The following is a 16,895-nucleotide window of genomic DNA, read 5'->3' on the forward strand; positions in this document are numbered from 1 at the left end:
TCAGAGACGTATTCACCAAATGCAATGAATGTGTCATGATGATGGAGGACATTGTTGCTATGGGGGGAGGAGTGGGGTAAGGGGGGTAGGGGGTATATGGGGACCTCATATTTTTTGAATGTAATATTAAAAAAAATAAAGACAAAAATAAATAAACGGATATGGAAATTAAAAAAAATTTAATCCAACAGTACATTAAAAGAATTATATACCATGAAAAAAAAAAAGAGCTTAGTAATTTAAAACACTAAAAAAAAATGCAGGGATTGGTGATTGCTACCCTCCACCCCCATCCCCTCGATCTTGGGGAAGTGGGTTTTTATGTCTCTGTGGCACGAGTAGGCTACACCAGGGCACAGACCCCACTGCTGCCTCCTGTGAGTGGGGGCGGGGTGACGATAACCACAGAGAGCAATTTACTGGCCTTTATCATAATTTACCAGCCTCTCCCACTCTTCCTAGCTGCTGTACGGTGTTCTATCTAGACACTCGCCTTTCAAAACAGTGGCTTCAGCCAGTGCCTGCCTATTTAATAGCTGTTCTGGTGGGGGACTGAGTCCTAGAGCCTCCTACTCCGCCATCTTCCCACAATAGCCTCCTGACTGACTCTTGATATCGGCATCTATTGAATTGCACTTTACTTAAATTGGATCTAAGTGGAAGCCTCCATCATAAACAAAAATTAAAGTTTTCAATTGATATGAATTTGCATATTTGCAGTGAACTATACCTTTGTTTAGCATTTTTTGTTATAGTTTAACTGTCCCTTTTAATAATCTTCCTAACAGTTAATGAACAAATCTGTGTATAATTTTTCAGTAATTTGTGTGCTTTCACAGGTTTACATTCAATATAGTTACACAAATGAAAAAGTTTTAAGAAGTTAAAAAAGGAAAAGATTTTATGAATACTATCCATTTCCAGTGGTCAAAACCTGACTTTTTTTCCCTTCATTCAAGTCAGTGTATGACTTTTAGATGGAAATGCATTCTAATTTCTACAGAAATAGCAAAGAATTATGATACTTGGCATTTAGCTCCAGAAATAAAACCAGCAGAAGGAGCATAAGAACATAAATCTAGTTTCTTAACTCCCTATGAATTAATAAATGCCATGTTTTGGCCTCTGAATGTCGCTATCGGGCTGATTCTGTCTCTACCCCACCTTTTTAATATGACCTTCTCTACTGTATCAGGGCGTTGGAAATTGAGTGATAGGGTGAATGGCTACATGACCCCATGCCTATACCAAGACTTGTCTTTTTCTGAGTTCGGGTCTGGACAGATAAGACCCCAAGATCAGTTTTTAAAGGACATGGATTTGCTTTAAAGCCTTTGTTGGGGCAAGGGGGTGAGGTGATGGAATTAATCACTATAAAGACACCATTCCCAGATTTGTGTCTGGATGAATTTGGGATCTCCCAGTGCAAAGAATGGGACCTAACACATAGGAAGAACTCAAAAATATTTTTGAATCCACCTGGAATCTCTGAGACGTCCTGGTTCTCACTATGAATGAATGAGCTGTGCTGCAGCCAGATGAGCTATGGACAGATAGGAACGATAAACACAACTTAAACATCTAACCTGCTATATTTGCCTTAATGTGAGTTAAGTGACCTTCCTGCCAAGCTGTCCTGTCTTCCTCAAAGGTATTTTTTGATAAAAACCATATGAAAATGCTTTAAACTCGATGATACAAGTAAGACAAGACCAAGGTAACATTTTATATTAGAACAAGCCTGCATCGATGAGACCCGTGGACTACATCTGACCCACAATGCAGAAGCAGCTGATACCCCCTTTCTGACCTGGAGGCAACAATACAGAACTTGGAGGCCTCCCTATCCCCATCATATAGGATGAAGGCCTTAAAACTGAGGAGTCAAAGGGCCAGAAACCACCTCTGCCGAAACCAAACCTGGGAATCATCCTAAATGCCTGAGGTCGATCCACTCCTTGCTTTCCCGTTGCCACTGCTGCATTTCAAGGGTCATAGTTTCCTAACTTACTAATCACATTCTCTGCTCTACCACTTGAGCAACCCTCTAAAATCCAAACAGGTTAATCTCTCTGCTTAAAACTCTTTACTGATTTCTCCCTGACTTCAGGATAGTACCCAAGGTTGCCTTTATCCTTACCTCATACCTGATGTTAGAGCCACAGTTACTAGGAAGTCCCCGGAGAGCATGCTCTTACAGATCTCCATGCCTTGGATCCTGCTAGTTTTCTCTGACTGAATTGCTCTTCTCTTTAAAAAATTTTTTAATCAGTTTTATTGACACATATTAATAAAGCATATGGTCTATCCAATGTGTACAATCAATGGTATGTGGCATAATCACATAGTTGTTCATTCATCAATTTAATCACCATTAGAGTATTTTCATTATTCTAATATTAATAATAATTTTTTAAAAAAGACAAATAACTGTACCCCTTAATATTCACCTCTCAATCTCTCTAAGCTTCCCCCCTGCAATACTTAGCTGCTATTTCATTTCTGTCTCTAATTTTGTACATTCATATTTTTCTTTTCTTAAGCATTTCTTTTCAATTTTATTGATACATATTAATAAAACAGAAATCCATCCAAAGAATACAATAAATCAATGGTATTTGGTGTAATCACATGTTTGTGCTTTCATCACTCCAATCACTCCCAGAGCACTTTTATTATTTTAATAATAGACAAAACATAAACAAACAAATAAAACTCATCACTCTCAATCTCTCTATGCCTTGCCTGGCAGTCATAGCTGCTATCTCACTTTTCCCATGAACTGAATAGGGCTCTCCCAAAGATCTCAGCCGCGGTGCATCCCCCACTGGCCCACTCCCACCTCCTCCAGGGGAGCGGCCCACCTGCTCTGCTCGGAGGGAGTGGGCCTCGCTCCCCCAGCCCTCGCCATCACACTGAGGTCACTGTGCTGCTTTTGCTTCTCTCTCTGCGTTGTGAGGAATTTGAGCACAGTGATGATGTCGTTATTGTTGTGACTGGGAGGAGTGGCTGAGATCAACCAGGGGAAGCATAGAGTCTAAAGAGAAGAGGGTCCAGAGCAAAACCCTGGGGACACCACCAGATCACAAGGAGACTGGGAAAGAACAGTCAGAGATAGAGAAGGAAAACTGGGGGAAAACGTGTCACAGAAGCAAAGGAGGGCAGGATCGAGCAAGAAGGAATGGTCCCAGGGTCAAAGGGTGCTAAAAGGTTCAGGCAAGAAAACGTGTCTAGTGCATTTAGCAAACTGAGCAGGCCACTGGTCACGCTGGGGAGGAGCAGTTTAAGAGGAGTGACAGAGATAGGCCAAATGGCAGGGAACTAGAAAGCAAAGGGGACGCGAAGAATTTGGAGCAGCTGGGAAAATGAAACTCTATTGAGAAGCACTGCTTTTAAGGGAATGAGTATTGCTATAACAGGACATAGGACTGGGAGGAGTTTTATTTTGTTTTTAACAGAGAGGCAAGAAACGTAAGCATGTCAATAAATTGAGAGGAGAGAGTTAGCCACGAGGGAAACAGTGCGGTAACGCTTGGTGTGGACTCCCTGAGAATTAGTTAAGAGAAGCAGCCACTCTCCACTGCACTGCCAGAACAGTCTTTCACAATTCCATTAGGCCAACTTTTCTAAGGCCTTCAAAGGAAGGCGTAGGTGCCTGCAGCTACGTGGGGCTCCAGCAGTGACTGGGAGGGGGTGGAGGCAAAGTTTGTTTGTTGGAGACGGAATGTGAGGATGAACTGAAAAAAAAAAAGCTTCTCTCAGTAGCTCTAGTTTTCCGTGGAGTAGGAGGTGGGAGAGAAGACCTTGGGAAGGAAGGAGGCCTGTGGGGAGTGAGGGCAGGAGGGGAAGGAGGACAGGGGCGGGGATGGCCAGGCGCCTCCCGTCAGGCCTGGGGACCGTGCCTGCAGGCTCCCGCCAGCAGGCCTCGCAGCTGCGAGCACAGGGCGAGTGGAGAAGGGGTCTGCGCTACAGGGGAGAGTCACCAAGAAGGAAGAGCCAGCAGGCAGAGAAGAGACCGTGGGAAGCACTGGGTGAAGTGACGGGCCATGAGGTTCAGGCTTCTCGGGGAAGAAAGGAAAGATGGGGGCAGAGACGCTAGGGAAAGGGTCAGAATTCTCACAAGGGGAAAGAGCTAGTCGCGTTGAAGTAAGGATTTAGGGAACTGAAAGACAGGAGACTCAAGTGAACAAGTGGGCATTGGGGGGCACCTAACCAGCCCAGATTAGGCCAGGACACTGGTGACTGAAAAGAGAAATTCAATCCGGAAAGGCCTGGGTCTTCCTGGGGTTTCTGTGTTCTTCCTCCCAAAGGCATAAATAATTAAGATGATCTCTTATGAACTTTTCCCCCTGGATTCAATATTCTCTTTACTACATGTTTCTCTCCAACATTCCTTTTTTTTTCCCCTGGAGGAAATCCCTTATGATCTAGGGATTATCCCATTTTACACCCTCTTTCCCCTACTTCTGTTCATATACAATGTCCACACTTAACATCAACCCTGTTCTACAATAAAGCAGGGGCTGGTAGCCTCCAGAAGACACCTAGGTCTATATCCAAGACATATCATGAAAACAGGCAGTGACTCATTTTCCAAGTTGCGATTTTCTAGAGTCAACATCCCGTCTTGAAAAATACTAGTTAAAAATTAATAATTATCATCTATTCAAGTTCTTTTAAAGGTTAAACATGGGTATTTTGTATTTCCTTGCTTAAATGACCCTGAACGGACCAGTAAAAGGAAGGGGACGTGAGGTTTAAAACTGGGGGAAAAAACCAAAACAAACAAAAAGGAAGAAGTTAGAGAGGGTCTTCTATCTTTTTAAGTAGACTACCTATCCACGATGAATGTATCTTTCAACTGATTTGCCTTGTAAGTGGGAACTGGCCTTGCACAACCTCTTCTCCCTCTAACGATGGCAAGGATAGACAAGGATAGACTGCGGCAGCTGTCCTTTCAGCCTTCTGGGGTTTGAGCAGTTGCCACAGTCTCAGACAATGTCTCATTTACACGTGCCAACACTGGCTTCCTCCAGTGGAAGATGACAAACAACCAAATCCCGAACATTTTCAAAATCCATCGCTTGGATCCTCTTTGCTTGGATGAGTGTAGAAACATTTTTGGCATTACATCTTATTGAGCCATTCTGAAATCAGTGATTTGTATCATTTTTACCTTTGTACAAAATTACACGTTGCCACTTTTGGAACCTCTCAGAATATGCCACAGGTAACATCTCACTGTCATATCAGCGCATGATGATTTTGCTTTTAAGCCTACCTGTATGTCCTCTGAAGGTTGTGACCAGGGTACAGTTGTCTTGCTCCAGTTTGAGGATTGTCACTTGGCCTGAGTGGTCCCCAATAAACACATGCCGGGTTTCAACATCAAATCTATCATGTAAGCATTAAGGATTGTTTCCCAAAATCAAGTGGAGGGATTTACAATCTATAACAAGGTTTAAATATAATAAGAAATATGCAGTTACCATGAGGAAAACTTAAACATGCTCCTGAAAGACACAAAAGCAGACTTAACAAATGGAAAGATGCAATATTACTGGCCAGGAAGAGTCAACATGATAAAGAAAATTGATTTAAAGTAATCTCAATAGGGAAGAGGACTTGGCTCAATGGACAGGGCATCCACCTACCACATGGGAGGTTCACAGATCAAACCCAGGGCCTCCTTGACCTGTGTGGAGCTGGCCCATGCCCAGTGCTGATGCGCGCAAGGAGTGTCGCACCACGCAGGCGTGTCCCCGCATAGGGGAACCCCCACACCCAAGGAGCGTGCTCTTTAAGGAGAGCCGTCCAGCGTGAAAGAAAGTTCAGCCCACCCAGGAGTGACGTGGCACACATGGAGAGCTGACACAGCAAGATGATGCAACAAAAAAGAGACACAGATTCCCAGTGCTGCTGACAAGAACAGAAGCAAAAACAGAAGAACACACAGTGAATGGACACAGAAAACAGACAACTGGGGCGGGGAGGAATGGGAGAGAAAGTAATAAAAATAAATCTTTAAAAAAAAAGTAATCTCAATAAAACCATCAATAGCTTTTTTTCCCTAAGGCTAGATATGGTGACTCCGATGTTCATATGGAAAAAGAAATAAGCAGGAAGAGCTAAGAAAACTCTTAAAATAAAAATATTTTGCCATTGAGAGGGGGATTGTATCCCTACCAGATATAAGACATTTATAAAATCTCTATAATTTATATATCAGGATAAGTCCCAAATTAATTAGGGATCTAAATGTAAAAAAAACATGTAAATTCTGAATAGGATAGTTTCTTTACAACCTTCGAGTGGAAAAGCTATGACTCAAAAACACAAATAAAAACAACAAACAAATAAAAACCATAGTAAAGTCAAAAGACAAATGGGAAAATAAAACAAAAAAACACCTCACAACGTATGCCACAAAGGGGCCCAAATCCCTGATATAAAAAGAGCAATCAAGAAGGGAAAAGACACGAACCTAAGAGAAAAATGGGGAAAACATATGGACCACTCAAGAAGAAGAAACACACATGGTCCTGTACAGGCCAGAGTTGGCACAGCAGGCCTGAGTGCGAGTCTTGAACAGGCCTGCTTATGATGGGCATCTGGGAGCTTGGATTTGGGGATGGTGTGTACCATTAACTGATTAAGAGGGGCTCACTGGGTCTTAACTGCATGTACAAACAATCTGGTTTATGCTCATCACCTGCTTTTCTTCTGGGGGTCTGCAATTTTGCTATGTGCCAGGCAGAGGGTGCCTACATGGATAGCCCCCAACTAAGACTATGGGCTCCGAGTCTCTAACGAGCTTCTGTGGTTGACAACTTCTCATATGTTTCACCACCTCATTGTCAGGGAGTTAAGTGTGTCCTGTGACTCCACTGGGAGAGGATTTGGAAGCCTGAGGCTGATTTCCCCTGCACTTTGCCTCATGTGCCTCTTGCCTTTGTTAACTGTGTTTCGTGTCCTTGTATGGTAATAAATTACAGCCATGATAAGACTACACTGAGTCCTCGGGTCCTCCGAGTGAACCACAGGGCCTGAGAGCTGCCTTGGGCACCCTCAATACTGGTGAAAATATGAAATGATATGCAATCTCACTTATCATGAAAGAAATGCAAACTCAAGCTATACTGGGGCGACATTTTCTCCAATCAGATTGCAAAAGCCAAAAGTTTGACAACATACTCTGTAGCAAAGATGTGGGGAAACAGCTATTCTCATACATTGAAGGGTGAAAGGCTAAGTGTCCTCTCACAATCCTTATGAGAGGGAATGTGGCGATAGTCAGCAACTGTACTCATGCATTTGTCTTCATGCCTAGTAACCTATTTCTACAGATACACCAACTATCGATAGGAGGCTTCCTGAATTAACTATGACACATCCGCACAACAGGACAATGTGCAGCTGAAAAAATAAAAGAATAGCTCTATACCCTGACATGGAGAGATTTCGAGGATATATTAATACAGGATAAGAAATAAGGGGTAAGAAAAAAGGTACGTAGGACTTTATAGGCTATACTACCTTATGTGTAAGAAAGGAAGGGGAGACTCATACCTACAGAAACAGAAAGAAACCAACAGGGCTGCTTACGGAGAGGGAGAAGCCAGGCACAGGAGGCAAAGATGGAAGTGAGATTTCTCCCTTGTATCATAGGTTCCACTTCAGAATCTTTTCATTATTTTACATATTCAAGAAAATAAAATTAAAAGAACCCCACTCTCCTATAAACTGAAAACACAGTAAAATAAATGAGCATGGTGATATATCCAGACAGTGAACAGAATTATTTCAAGTGACTTTAAAACACAGCATTTTGAATGTACAACCTTGGTAGAATATATGCTAAGGACAAAGAGAACTGCGAAGAAATCTAAAATTTCGTTCATTAGCCTTATTGTTATTTTAATAATGTTCTGTATTTTGAAACTATTTAATACACTGTAGAATAAAGCAAACAGGGAATATGTTAATGTTTAGAAACAAAGATTTTCAGTGTGAGATAAAAGAATCAAATAAAAAAAAGCAAAAAGCCCTATAATGTTCAATTTGAATTAGAAATAGTATATGAACTTATGATGTTTTCTTTTTAAAAAAAAATATTTCCTGGTTATCTCTAAATACTATTCCTCACTAAAAGGACTGGGGTAGGAACAGCACAACATGAGCTTAAGGCATGCTGTCCCCGAAAGTTAAGGAGGCTATCAAAGGCTAGCAGGGTCGTATCCAGAGAACACAGAAGCCAATATGAAGGGGCTCTTACTGACCAGAGCTGGGATTTGAGCATCAAACACACACACACACACACACACACAAACCCTGAAATTTACTGAAATTACTGAATATATATATTTTAAAAGATAGGATTAGCAAATCACCACTTTGCAACCCCAATGAAAAAACTGATTCAGGAAAGCTCAGCAGAGGGTGTCACCGCTAAGAGGCGCTGACGAGGAACTCTGCTGCAGGGAGCCTCAACCAGGGAGCACCACTACAAGGGTGGCTCCCTGACCTAACAAGCAGCCTGGGGGAAGCAGCGCAGGGCAAGGCTTCTTACCAAAAAGCTGAATCTGAACTGGATCAAGAGTTAGAGGTAACTTCCAGTTTAGAGAAAGAAGGGAGAAGGGAAGGCACAGGAAGAAGCTAAATGACAGTATGATAAAGCAAAGAGATAAATTCTGAATGTCTATAGGACAACAGACCCAGTTCTTTCAACAAGTTAGTGGCATTAAAAAAACAAAAAATGATCTAAATTATGGGACACTTAGGAGATAAGACTACCACATGCAATGCGTGGGCCTTGTTTGGATATAAGCCCCTGCCAAAAGGCATTTTTGAGACAATCAGTGAAACCTGAAAATGGATTGATTATTCAACAGTATTAAGGAGTATTATGAATTTTTAAGAGTGATTATTGAAAGGATATTTTTTAGAGGTGGATTTACTTTGACATACTTCAGTAGAGAAAAACAGAGGAAGGTTGAGGTAGAGAACGCAAAAAGGGATGAAAATATCCACAGTAAGCTGAGTGGTGGGTACAAGAATGTTCATTATGCTATTTTCTCCCATTTGATGCACAGTTTGCCATTTTCAAAACAAAACATTTAAAAAAAGAAAAGTGTGGGGAAGTAGAAGTGGCTCAGGCAGTTGGGCTCCTGTCTACCATATAGGAGGTCCAGGGTTCCATGCCACGGGCCTCCTGGTGAAGGCAAGCTGGCCCATGCAGAACGTTAGCCTGCAGAGAGTGCTGCCCCGTGTGGAAGAGCTGCCCTGCACAGGAGTGCTGGCCCATGTGGAGAGCTGCCATAGCAAGACGACACAACCAAAAGAGACTCAGAGGAGAGACAAAAAGAGATACAGCAGACCAGGGCACTGAGGTAGTACAAGAGAATGACCACCTCTCTCCCGCTCTGGAAGGTCCCAGGATCGGTTCCTGGAGCTGCCTAATGAGAATACAAGCAGGGAAGTGGATTTGGCCCAACAGTTAGGGCATTCACCTACCACATGGGAGGTCCAAGGTTCAAACCCAGGGCCTCCTGACCCATGTGGTGAGCTGGTCCACACGCAGTGCTGATGTGCGCAAGGAGTGCCTTGCCATGCAGGGGTGTCCCCTGTGTAGGGGAGCCCCACGTGCAAGGAGTGCGCCCCATAAGGAGAGCCACCCAGTGCAAAAGAAAGTGCAGCCTGCCCAGGAATGGCACCTCACACATGGAGAGCTGATGCAGCAAGATGACGCAGTAAAAAGAGACACAGATTCCCAGTGCCGGTGACAAAAATCCAAGTGGACACAGAAGAACATACAGCAAATGGACACAGAGAGCAGACAACTGAGGGGAGGGGGAAAAATAAATAAAAAATAAATCTTAAAAAAAAAAAAAGAATACAAGCAGACACAGAAGAACATACAGCGAAAGGACAGAGAGAGCGGACAATGGAGGGAGGGGGGAGAAATAAATAAAATCTTAAAAAAAAAAAAAAAATTAAGGTGAACAAAGCATAACAAATTCTTCTTCCAGTCTCAAGAATAAGTGAAAATAGCAGTTACATGCTACTAATAAGTTACAAGGCATATTTAAAACAATACTGAAATTTGTAGGAAAAAAGATCACCTTAAATTTACCTTGATTAATTATAAGAATATATATGAAAAAACAGACTCAGCCTGACAATCAACTGCCTTTACAACTGCAGGTAAATAATGGCATTCTCTTAAAAAAAAAAAAAAAAGAAGTCAAAATTTTCTGGAGGAGGGCTGAAATAAAAATGATACCATATCAAATCCAGAATGACTGGCATTAAGTGTGGCATGAAAAAATATGAAAATTGGGATAATCTTAGTAGCTTTTCAGAATTCTATCTGTAGAGGAAAAAAATCTAAGAGATTACATTTGGGGCGAAGACATTCTACAACATGGGATGACATCCTGGAAATCTAACATGAACAAAATTCTAAAATAAAGATTCCCAGGATTATTTTGTTGAAGCATGAAAAATGTGACCAAAACATGGCCAGATAAGAAGACACTGAGAGGGGAAGCTGAATAAAGAATTTTCAAATTTAAAGTATAGCAACTGAAGTAGGCAAGCAAACCACTTCCATTTCCTGACGTCTACCAGCCACGGGAATCTGCCTTTGGGAACTGCCTCGATTCTGCTTAATCTAGTCACATAAGGGCTGACTGAAGAATTCAACAGCCAAGTTCAATGCCGGTTCTGCCAGGTAGCAGTCACTGGACCTTGGGCAAGGCACTTAGCCTTTTAGATTCTCTCTGGGCCTCTTTGAAACTTGGTCTACACTGTGAAAATGGAGACTGGACTTCCTTTTTACCTCACATTATTATTTTGAATAGGAAATGAAATAATATATGTAGAAGTACTTTGTAAACTTTGAGACTGCTTTTGTCTTCTCCACTTTTCTCTCCTTCTCTTCTTTACTAATGCTGTTATTGTCAATAAGATTATAATAGGTCACTCAATATTTGGAGCTTTGGATCTTGGGCCAAACCAATAAAAATCTGATTATTCAGAGGGCGATCATTCAATCTATGAACTGGTCAGGCTCTTTGTCTTCTTTTATCTTTCTACTTGAATTTTGGTTATTTGCAATGCATGTTCACTTCAGCAAGAAGCCTGAAAGAAGAGAAAAAAGGCTGAAATCATTTTGACTAATCCTGTCACCTGATGGCATGGATGAAGGACTGGGGTGGAGATGGAAGAGAATTAGTTGATCTGTGGTGGTCTCTCATCTATATTATTTGTCCACTATGAAGACAAATAGGGTAACGACATTATTCTCAATATGTTACGGTGTTGCATTAGATCCTCTTCTTACCTGCGTCGCTAATGAAAACTGTGTGTGTGTGGAAGGAAAGGACAGAGGCGGATGGGGGAGTGCAAAATGGGTCTAAGCCTCTATTTATAAATGTGGACCCAACACTGGGTGGGGCTACCAATCAGCAGTCTGTCCACTAGCCAGATCTCAGGGAAAACCCACCTTGGAAAGGTCATGCGGCTCTTGGGCACTGGGAGAAGAGCAGGATATAGTCACTCCCCATGGTTCCAAAACTGGAGCTACAGAGGAAGAACTGGGAGAGGCCAGGGAACCTTCCAGGAGGGCCTGACTGCTGTACTGCAGCAACGCTCCAGCTCAGCAGCAGGGCTGGCTGGGTGGCCACTACAGCGGGGACCGAAGTCCAGCTGCTCTCCGCACACACAGAGGCTGCTGACACCCAGTCACACAGATTTTTGCTTCTTCAACCACATGGTGTGGCTAAAAGCAAAAAGTTAAAAAATGAGGATGACTTTACAAGTTAAAAATTCTGTATATTTATTCTTTGGTTTTTATTTTTAGGTAATTTAAAGTGTAAGCTTCCTGAGGGTAAGAGCTGTACTTTTTTCTATACTCCTTGGCTTGACTAACGTAAGACCCTTTAGTGCTACAGAAACCACCATAACTGGCTTTCAGAGAGTAAAGCGTGGAGGCTCTGTTTTTTGTTTTTAAAAAAAGGTACTACCTCTCAAGCTACACTGACCCTGCTTCCCATTTCTTGTCACCCTTGCTCCGGTCTTGTCAGTCAACCACTTGTACAACCTTCTCCCATGGCTGTTCCTCATTCCTGTCCTTTGCCCTCTCAGTGAGAAGAGTAAGAATGACATTAGCTTATGTGCACCTAATCCTAGGGCTACTGCCACATGACTGCAAAGAAACAGCAAAGTTGTTTGCCAGATTGTTGAGAGTCACTGCACAGACATTTTTTAGATAGGAGGATGAAAATTTGAAAGCAGGCCTCCTCCTGCTTTTGCTGGTAAGAGATGAGCTTCCTCCTGCCTGCTCACTAGTCAGAACATGGAGCTACTCCATGCTTCTAAAGGAAGGACGCCAGGGTCTGCTCCTCACCACGGCAGCATCACATCAAGCACACACGCTGCTCGTGCGCCAAGACTGTTGGCTGGGGCCCGGCGGGCCACATCTGAGGGACGAGCCAGCATTGGCAAGGATTCCCACTAGCATGCGGGTCCTGGTGCCTCGAGACCAGCATGAACCATTCCCCCCGCCCTGCAGACATTTCAGAGCTGGGACCATCCCGTAGGATTATCATGTAGCTAACAGCCTACTCACCCTGGCGCTGGCACAGCAGCTCCTCACTAAACGTTTGTCAGATGAAGAGAACTCTCGTGGTTCTCCTCCCAGCGACCAACAGGACTGCTCATGTCCTTCATGTCTGCGTATAAATTACTTCATATAAAAACCTATGATCCTATTTCAGTGATCCATTTCCACAGTTCTGTAATTCTTTCTGACAGCTCACGATCACAGATCGGGGCCGTGTGCTGTCCTGATGTCAGGCCTTGTGTCATGCAGACCTGTTTGCTCAGCAGGGCCTATTATTTCAGGCGAAGTCACCTCACTTCATTTCACCTGCACGGGACCTTCGCTGTCTGGTGCCTTGGAATGTCATCACACAGGGCAGCTCAGAAACAAACGAATAAACCAACCTTTCAAGTTGCACAAACCTGAAACTGTCATGAAAGAAAGAGGTCAAAAGGTGAGCTCCCACCAAGGGATCTGTGTTCAGCAAAGGATACTGCAGGCCTGAGGCCACCGCACTGGTGCGGTGCCCTCCCAGGCGCTGCCCGCTCTCGGAGCAGTGCCAGGTGAATTGCTTGTCCTGTCCTGTGCTCAGCACCCATTCCAGCTCCAGGACAAACAGGATCATCGTCACTCTGCTCTGATGCGCTGAAAACCAAGAGACAAGGAAGCAGTGTGTGACACGCCTGGGGCGGGCAGAAAGGCACGGCGCCCAGAGGGGCCCGCTCTCTTCTCCCCATCCACAGCACACTCGAGTGACAACCCCGGGCACAACAAGGGTGGGGGTGCCCTGCGGTGGGCGTGTCAGATTCTTGCACACGATTTTTTAAAAATGACCCACCTCCGCCCACTGCTCTCCCTCCCTGCCCCTCCCAAGCCGACACTTACTGCCACAGAGTTCCCACTGCTGAGGAGGTCACCTCCTCAGATATGTGAGGGCTGCTGGCCTAGAGCGCACCTGCGCCAGCGTGGCCACCACAAAACGTCAGGAATGACGTTTGCACAGAGCGTCACGGGCCAGTTTACGGGAGTGTGAAAAGAGGAAGGGCATTACTTCTCTTCTTTTGATGAAGCTGAGCTTATTATTATTATTATTTTCATTTTGTCTTCAGAAGCTTTAGGTTACAGAAAGGTCATGTACAGAATACAGGGGGTTCCCATATACCCAACCTCCTCCCCCTTTTCCTGTTTCCCCTATCAATAACATTTTACATGTGGAGGTACATTTGTTACAATCAATGTATAAATACTGAAACATTGTTACAAACCATAGTCAGTAACTTCCATTATAGTTTATATTTGGACCATACACTTCTTTAAATTTTGATGTAATTTAGCATGGCCTGTATCCATCACTGCAAGATCATGTAGAATACTTCTCTTGCCCCCAAAATGCCCCATGTTCCATCTCTTCTATTGAAGCTGAGCTTATAAATCCATACCAAAGTTCTAAGAAACAGCTTTCTTTGAAAAACTGAACACTTGGAAAGGAAGAGTTTTATTCCCCAGTGCCACATAAAAGAGAAAGTAATACCCCTTAGGCCACAGTGTACATATGTGTGATTACGAGAGCACACCTCCTAGAACTATCACACAGCACCACAGAATGACTGGCCACACACTGTCAGAGTCGGAAGAGACTAGTGGCGTCATCCAGCCCCCCTCCTTGTTTTACATATGGGGACGCTGAAGCAGAGTATAAAGTTGAGGATTTGGCCAAGGTCTCATGGTGCCTCAATTACCAAATAAAATTAGATAGGAGGATTTTCACTTTTTAATGATTGTACAGTTAGAGAGGGCTGTGGGGAGGGGTCCTCAGCCACTGAACAGAGAGAAGCTGACTAGAAGGCATGAACACTGGTATCCTGCAACCTCTCTGGGCTTAGCTGAGCTGGCAGTTGGCGGGACATGAGTGTGAAGAGGTGACAGAGAAGACATCAGTTCCCCATTTTGAAAACTGAGTCAGACAGTATGATTGGAAGAATAGCACACCCCAGTAACAGCCATATCATCTGCCAATTTCTGAGTGCCTGACAAGTGTCACACGCTCTAACTGTGCTTGCTCACTTAACCACGTTAAGCACCTAAGCAGTGGATGGTTCCCTCATTTTACAGACACACCTGGCCGTGGCAGGGGTCCTTTCAGACAGGCCACGGTATAGCACAGCCAGGACCACCGTGATCACACAGCACAAGCACTCCACCGCATGCCTGAGCACGTACAATCTAAACTTAAAGCATGGAGACCCCTAGGGAATAGAGACCCAATAAGACTGTGGCTCAACTACAGTAAATACTGCCTCCATCAAGGTCAACACTTTGCTTTGACCAAAACAGGCGACTTCTTGGGGAAACTCTCAAAGATCTTGTCAGTTCTGTGTCATCAAATGTCCAGTTCACCCTCCACCTGTACTGGAACAAAAACTAACCCTTGAATGAGTGCAAGGTACCCAAGTTTAGTACAGGCAGAAAATGGCCTCTTGGTCTCCTGCCTCAATGGCAGCCCTAGAATACCAGGCAGTTCAGCCCCCTGAGCTGCCGTCATGTGCTAGAGAAAGAGACAGAGGCTCAGAAAGGTTCCGTGAAAGTTACACAACCGAGTGACAAAACCACAACTAAAAGCGCAGTCTCTCTCATACCAAAGTTGGTTCTCTTTCTGTGGCAGGCTGCCTGTGATTACTGAAAAACAAACCCAAAATTCACTGAAGTGCACACTCTTCCTCAGGTGATGGAATACTTTTATTAAAAAGGAACTACTTTAAAGATACACATTGATAACTAGACATCAGAAACCTATAAGCAAACCTGGGCTTCCAGTCTGGCTCTATTTCTTCCTAGCTGAATGACCTTGTTACCTAACATCTCTGAGCCTCCGTTTCCTCATCTGTAAAACAGAAAATAATAGCATCTGTCTCACAATACCACTGTGAGGAAGAGACAAGATAGTCCTTAAAACAACTTAGCACAGGGCTTGGCACAGGATAAACCCTCTACGGTAAGTTAATTCTATTATTAGGTACAACGGTCCAAGTGGGGGAGGCTGGGGACCCAAACAAAGAAGACACAGTGGGGACAGAAGAGGGGTCAGACAATATGAAGAATGCAGAGTGCAGAGAATGTGGTGGTCACTTAAGACGTGTGACTAAGCTGAGACCTGAGCATGGGTAAGGAATTTGCTGGCTGAAGACTTAGGGGAAACTGTTCCAGAAGAGTTACAGCCAACTACAGGACTAACCTGATGAAATGAAAGAAGGGTGTAGCTTAAGCTCTCTGGATGTTTAATTTCATTACAGAAGAGACTAACAACCTCTGTCAGAAGACAGATAAAACCATAAAAGGAACTGTTACTCTGGACGTATTTCTAACTAGAAGGAATGTAAAGCAAGGCAATATTTGGACAATGTGGCCCCATTATACTTGTGTTTGACTTACATGAAGTAAGAGACCACAGAGTGGACAGGGAATGCCACAGACATTTCCAGTTCAAATCCCAGCTCCATCACTTACTGCCCGGGAGACTCTAGATAAGTCACTAACCCTTCTGAGCCTTAGTTCTCACATCTGTAAAATGGGGATAAAATGGGATAAAAATACCTTACAGAGTTATTGTGAGGATTAAATATGTTAACAGATATAAATGCTTCAAACAGTGTTGACACATAATAAGCACAATTTAAGTGACATTTTTGAGTTTATTAAATCCAAGGAGAACATGCTAGAAGTAATAAAATGCATATTGAAGATTCTGGACAAGAGATTTAACCTTTCCTTAAATTAAAAAAAAACTACAAGGTAGCATGATGATTACTGAAAAGAAAAGCTCAATCAAGAAAAAAGAGGGAGCAGATATGGTCAGGCAGTTGGGTGCCCACCTCCCACATGGGAGGTCCAGGGTTTGGTTCCTGGTGCCTCCTGAAGAAACAAACAACAAGCAAAAGAAATGAAGAAATCAGCTCAGGGAAGCCAGTGTGGCTCAGTGGTTAAGCACAGCTTGGCACTTGTGAGGTCCCGGTTTTAGTCCCCTGTCCCACCTCAAAAAAAAAAGAAGACTATAAAGTAACTATTGAAACTTCCCTCTATTCTCTCCCTCCTGAGGACGCAGTGTGAGGGAAGGACCACTGTTACAGCTTTCCATGCATTTTTCCTGCCCTTTTTCAATGCACATGCACACTCACACAGCCAAACACGGTTAAAGCGTCTTAGAATGCTGTGCGAATATAAATATCGTGAACTTGCTTCTTTATGTCGGTACATATGTAACAGCAGCACATACTGATCTAACATGCTTAGGGTT

The 16,895-nt window shown here is 43.5% G+C and overlaps 1 protein-coding gene across 9 annotated transcripts in view; it reads right to left on the minus strand.

Annotated features, from left to right (window-relative positions):
* Positions 1 to 16,895, minus strand: part of WDFY2 (WD repeat and FYVE domain containing 2) — a 188,247-nt gene that overhangs the window by 48,499 nt on the left and 122,853 nt on the right. For all 9 annotated transcript variants that reach the window (XR_188462.4, XR_011645870.1, XR_188461.5 and 6 more), the window contains exons 5-6: positions 13,099 to 13,249; positions 5,282 to 5,394 (exon numbers count right to left, since the gene is read on the minus strand). Coding sequence is in view for 3 of the 9 variants with exons in the window: in XM_004465298.4 (XP_004465355.1) it covers positions 5,282 to 5,394; positions 13,099 to 13,249 (264 nt within the window). In the remaining 6 variants the exon portion in view is untranslated. The remainder of the gene's footprint in view (positions 1 to 5,281; positions 5,395 to 13,098; positions 13,250 to 16,895) is intronic.

This window comes from Dasypus novemcinctus, chromosome 15, assembly GCF_030445035.2.
Source record: "Dasypus novemcinctus isolate mDasNov1 chromosome 15, mDasNov1.1.hap2, whole genome shotgun sequence".
NCBI classification, from domain to species: domain Eukaryota; kingdom Metazoa; phylum Chordata; class Mammalia; order Cingulata; family Dasypodidae; genus Dasypus; species Dasypus novemcinctus.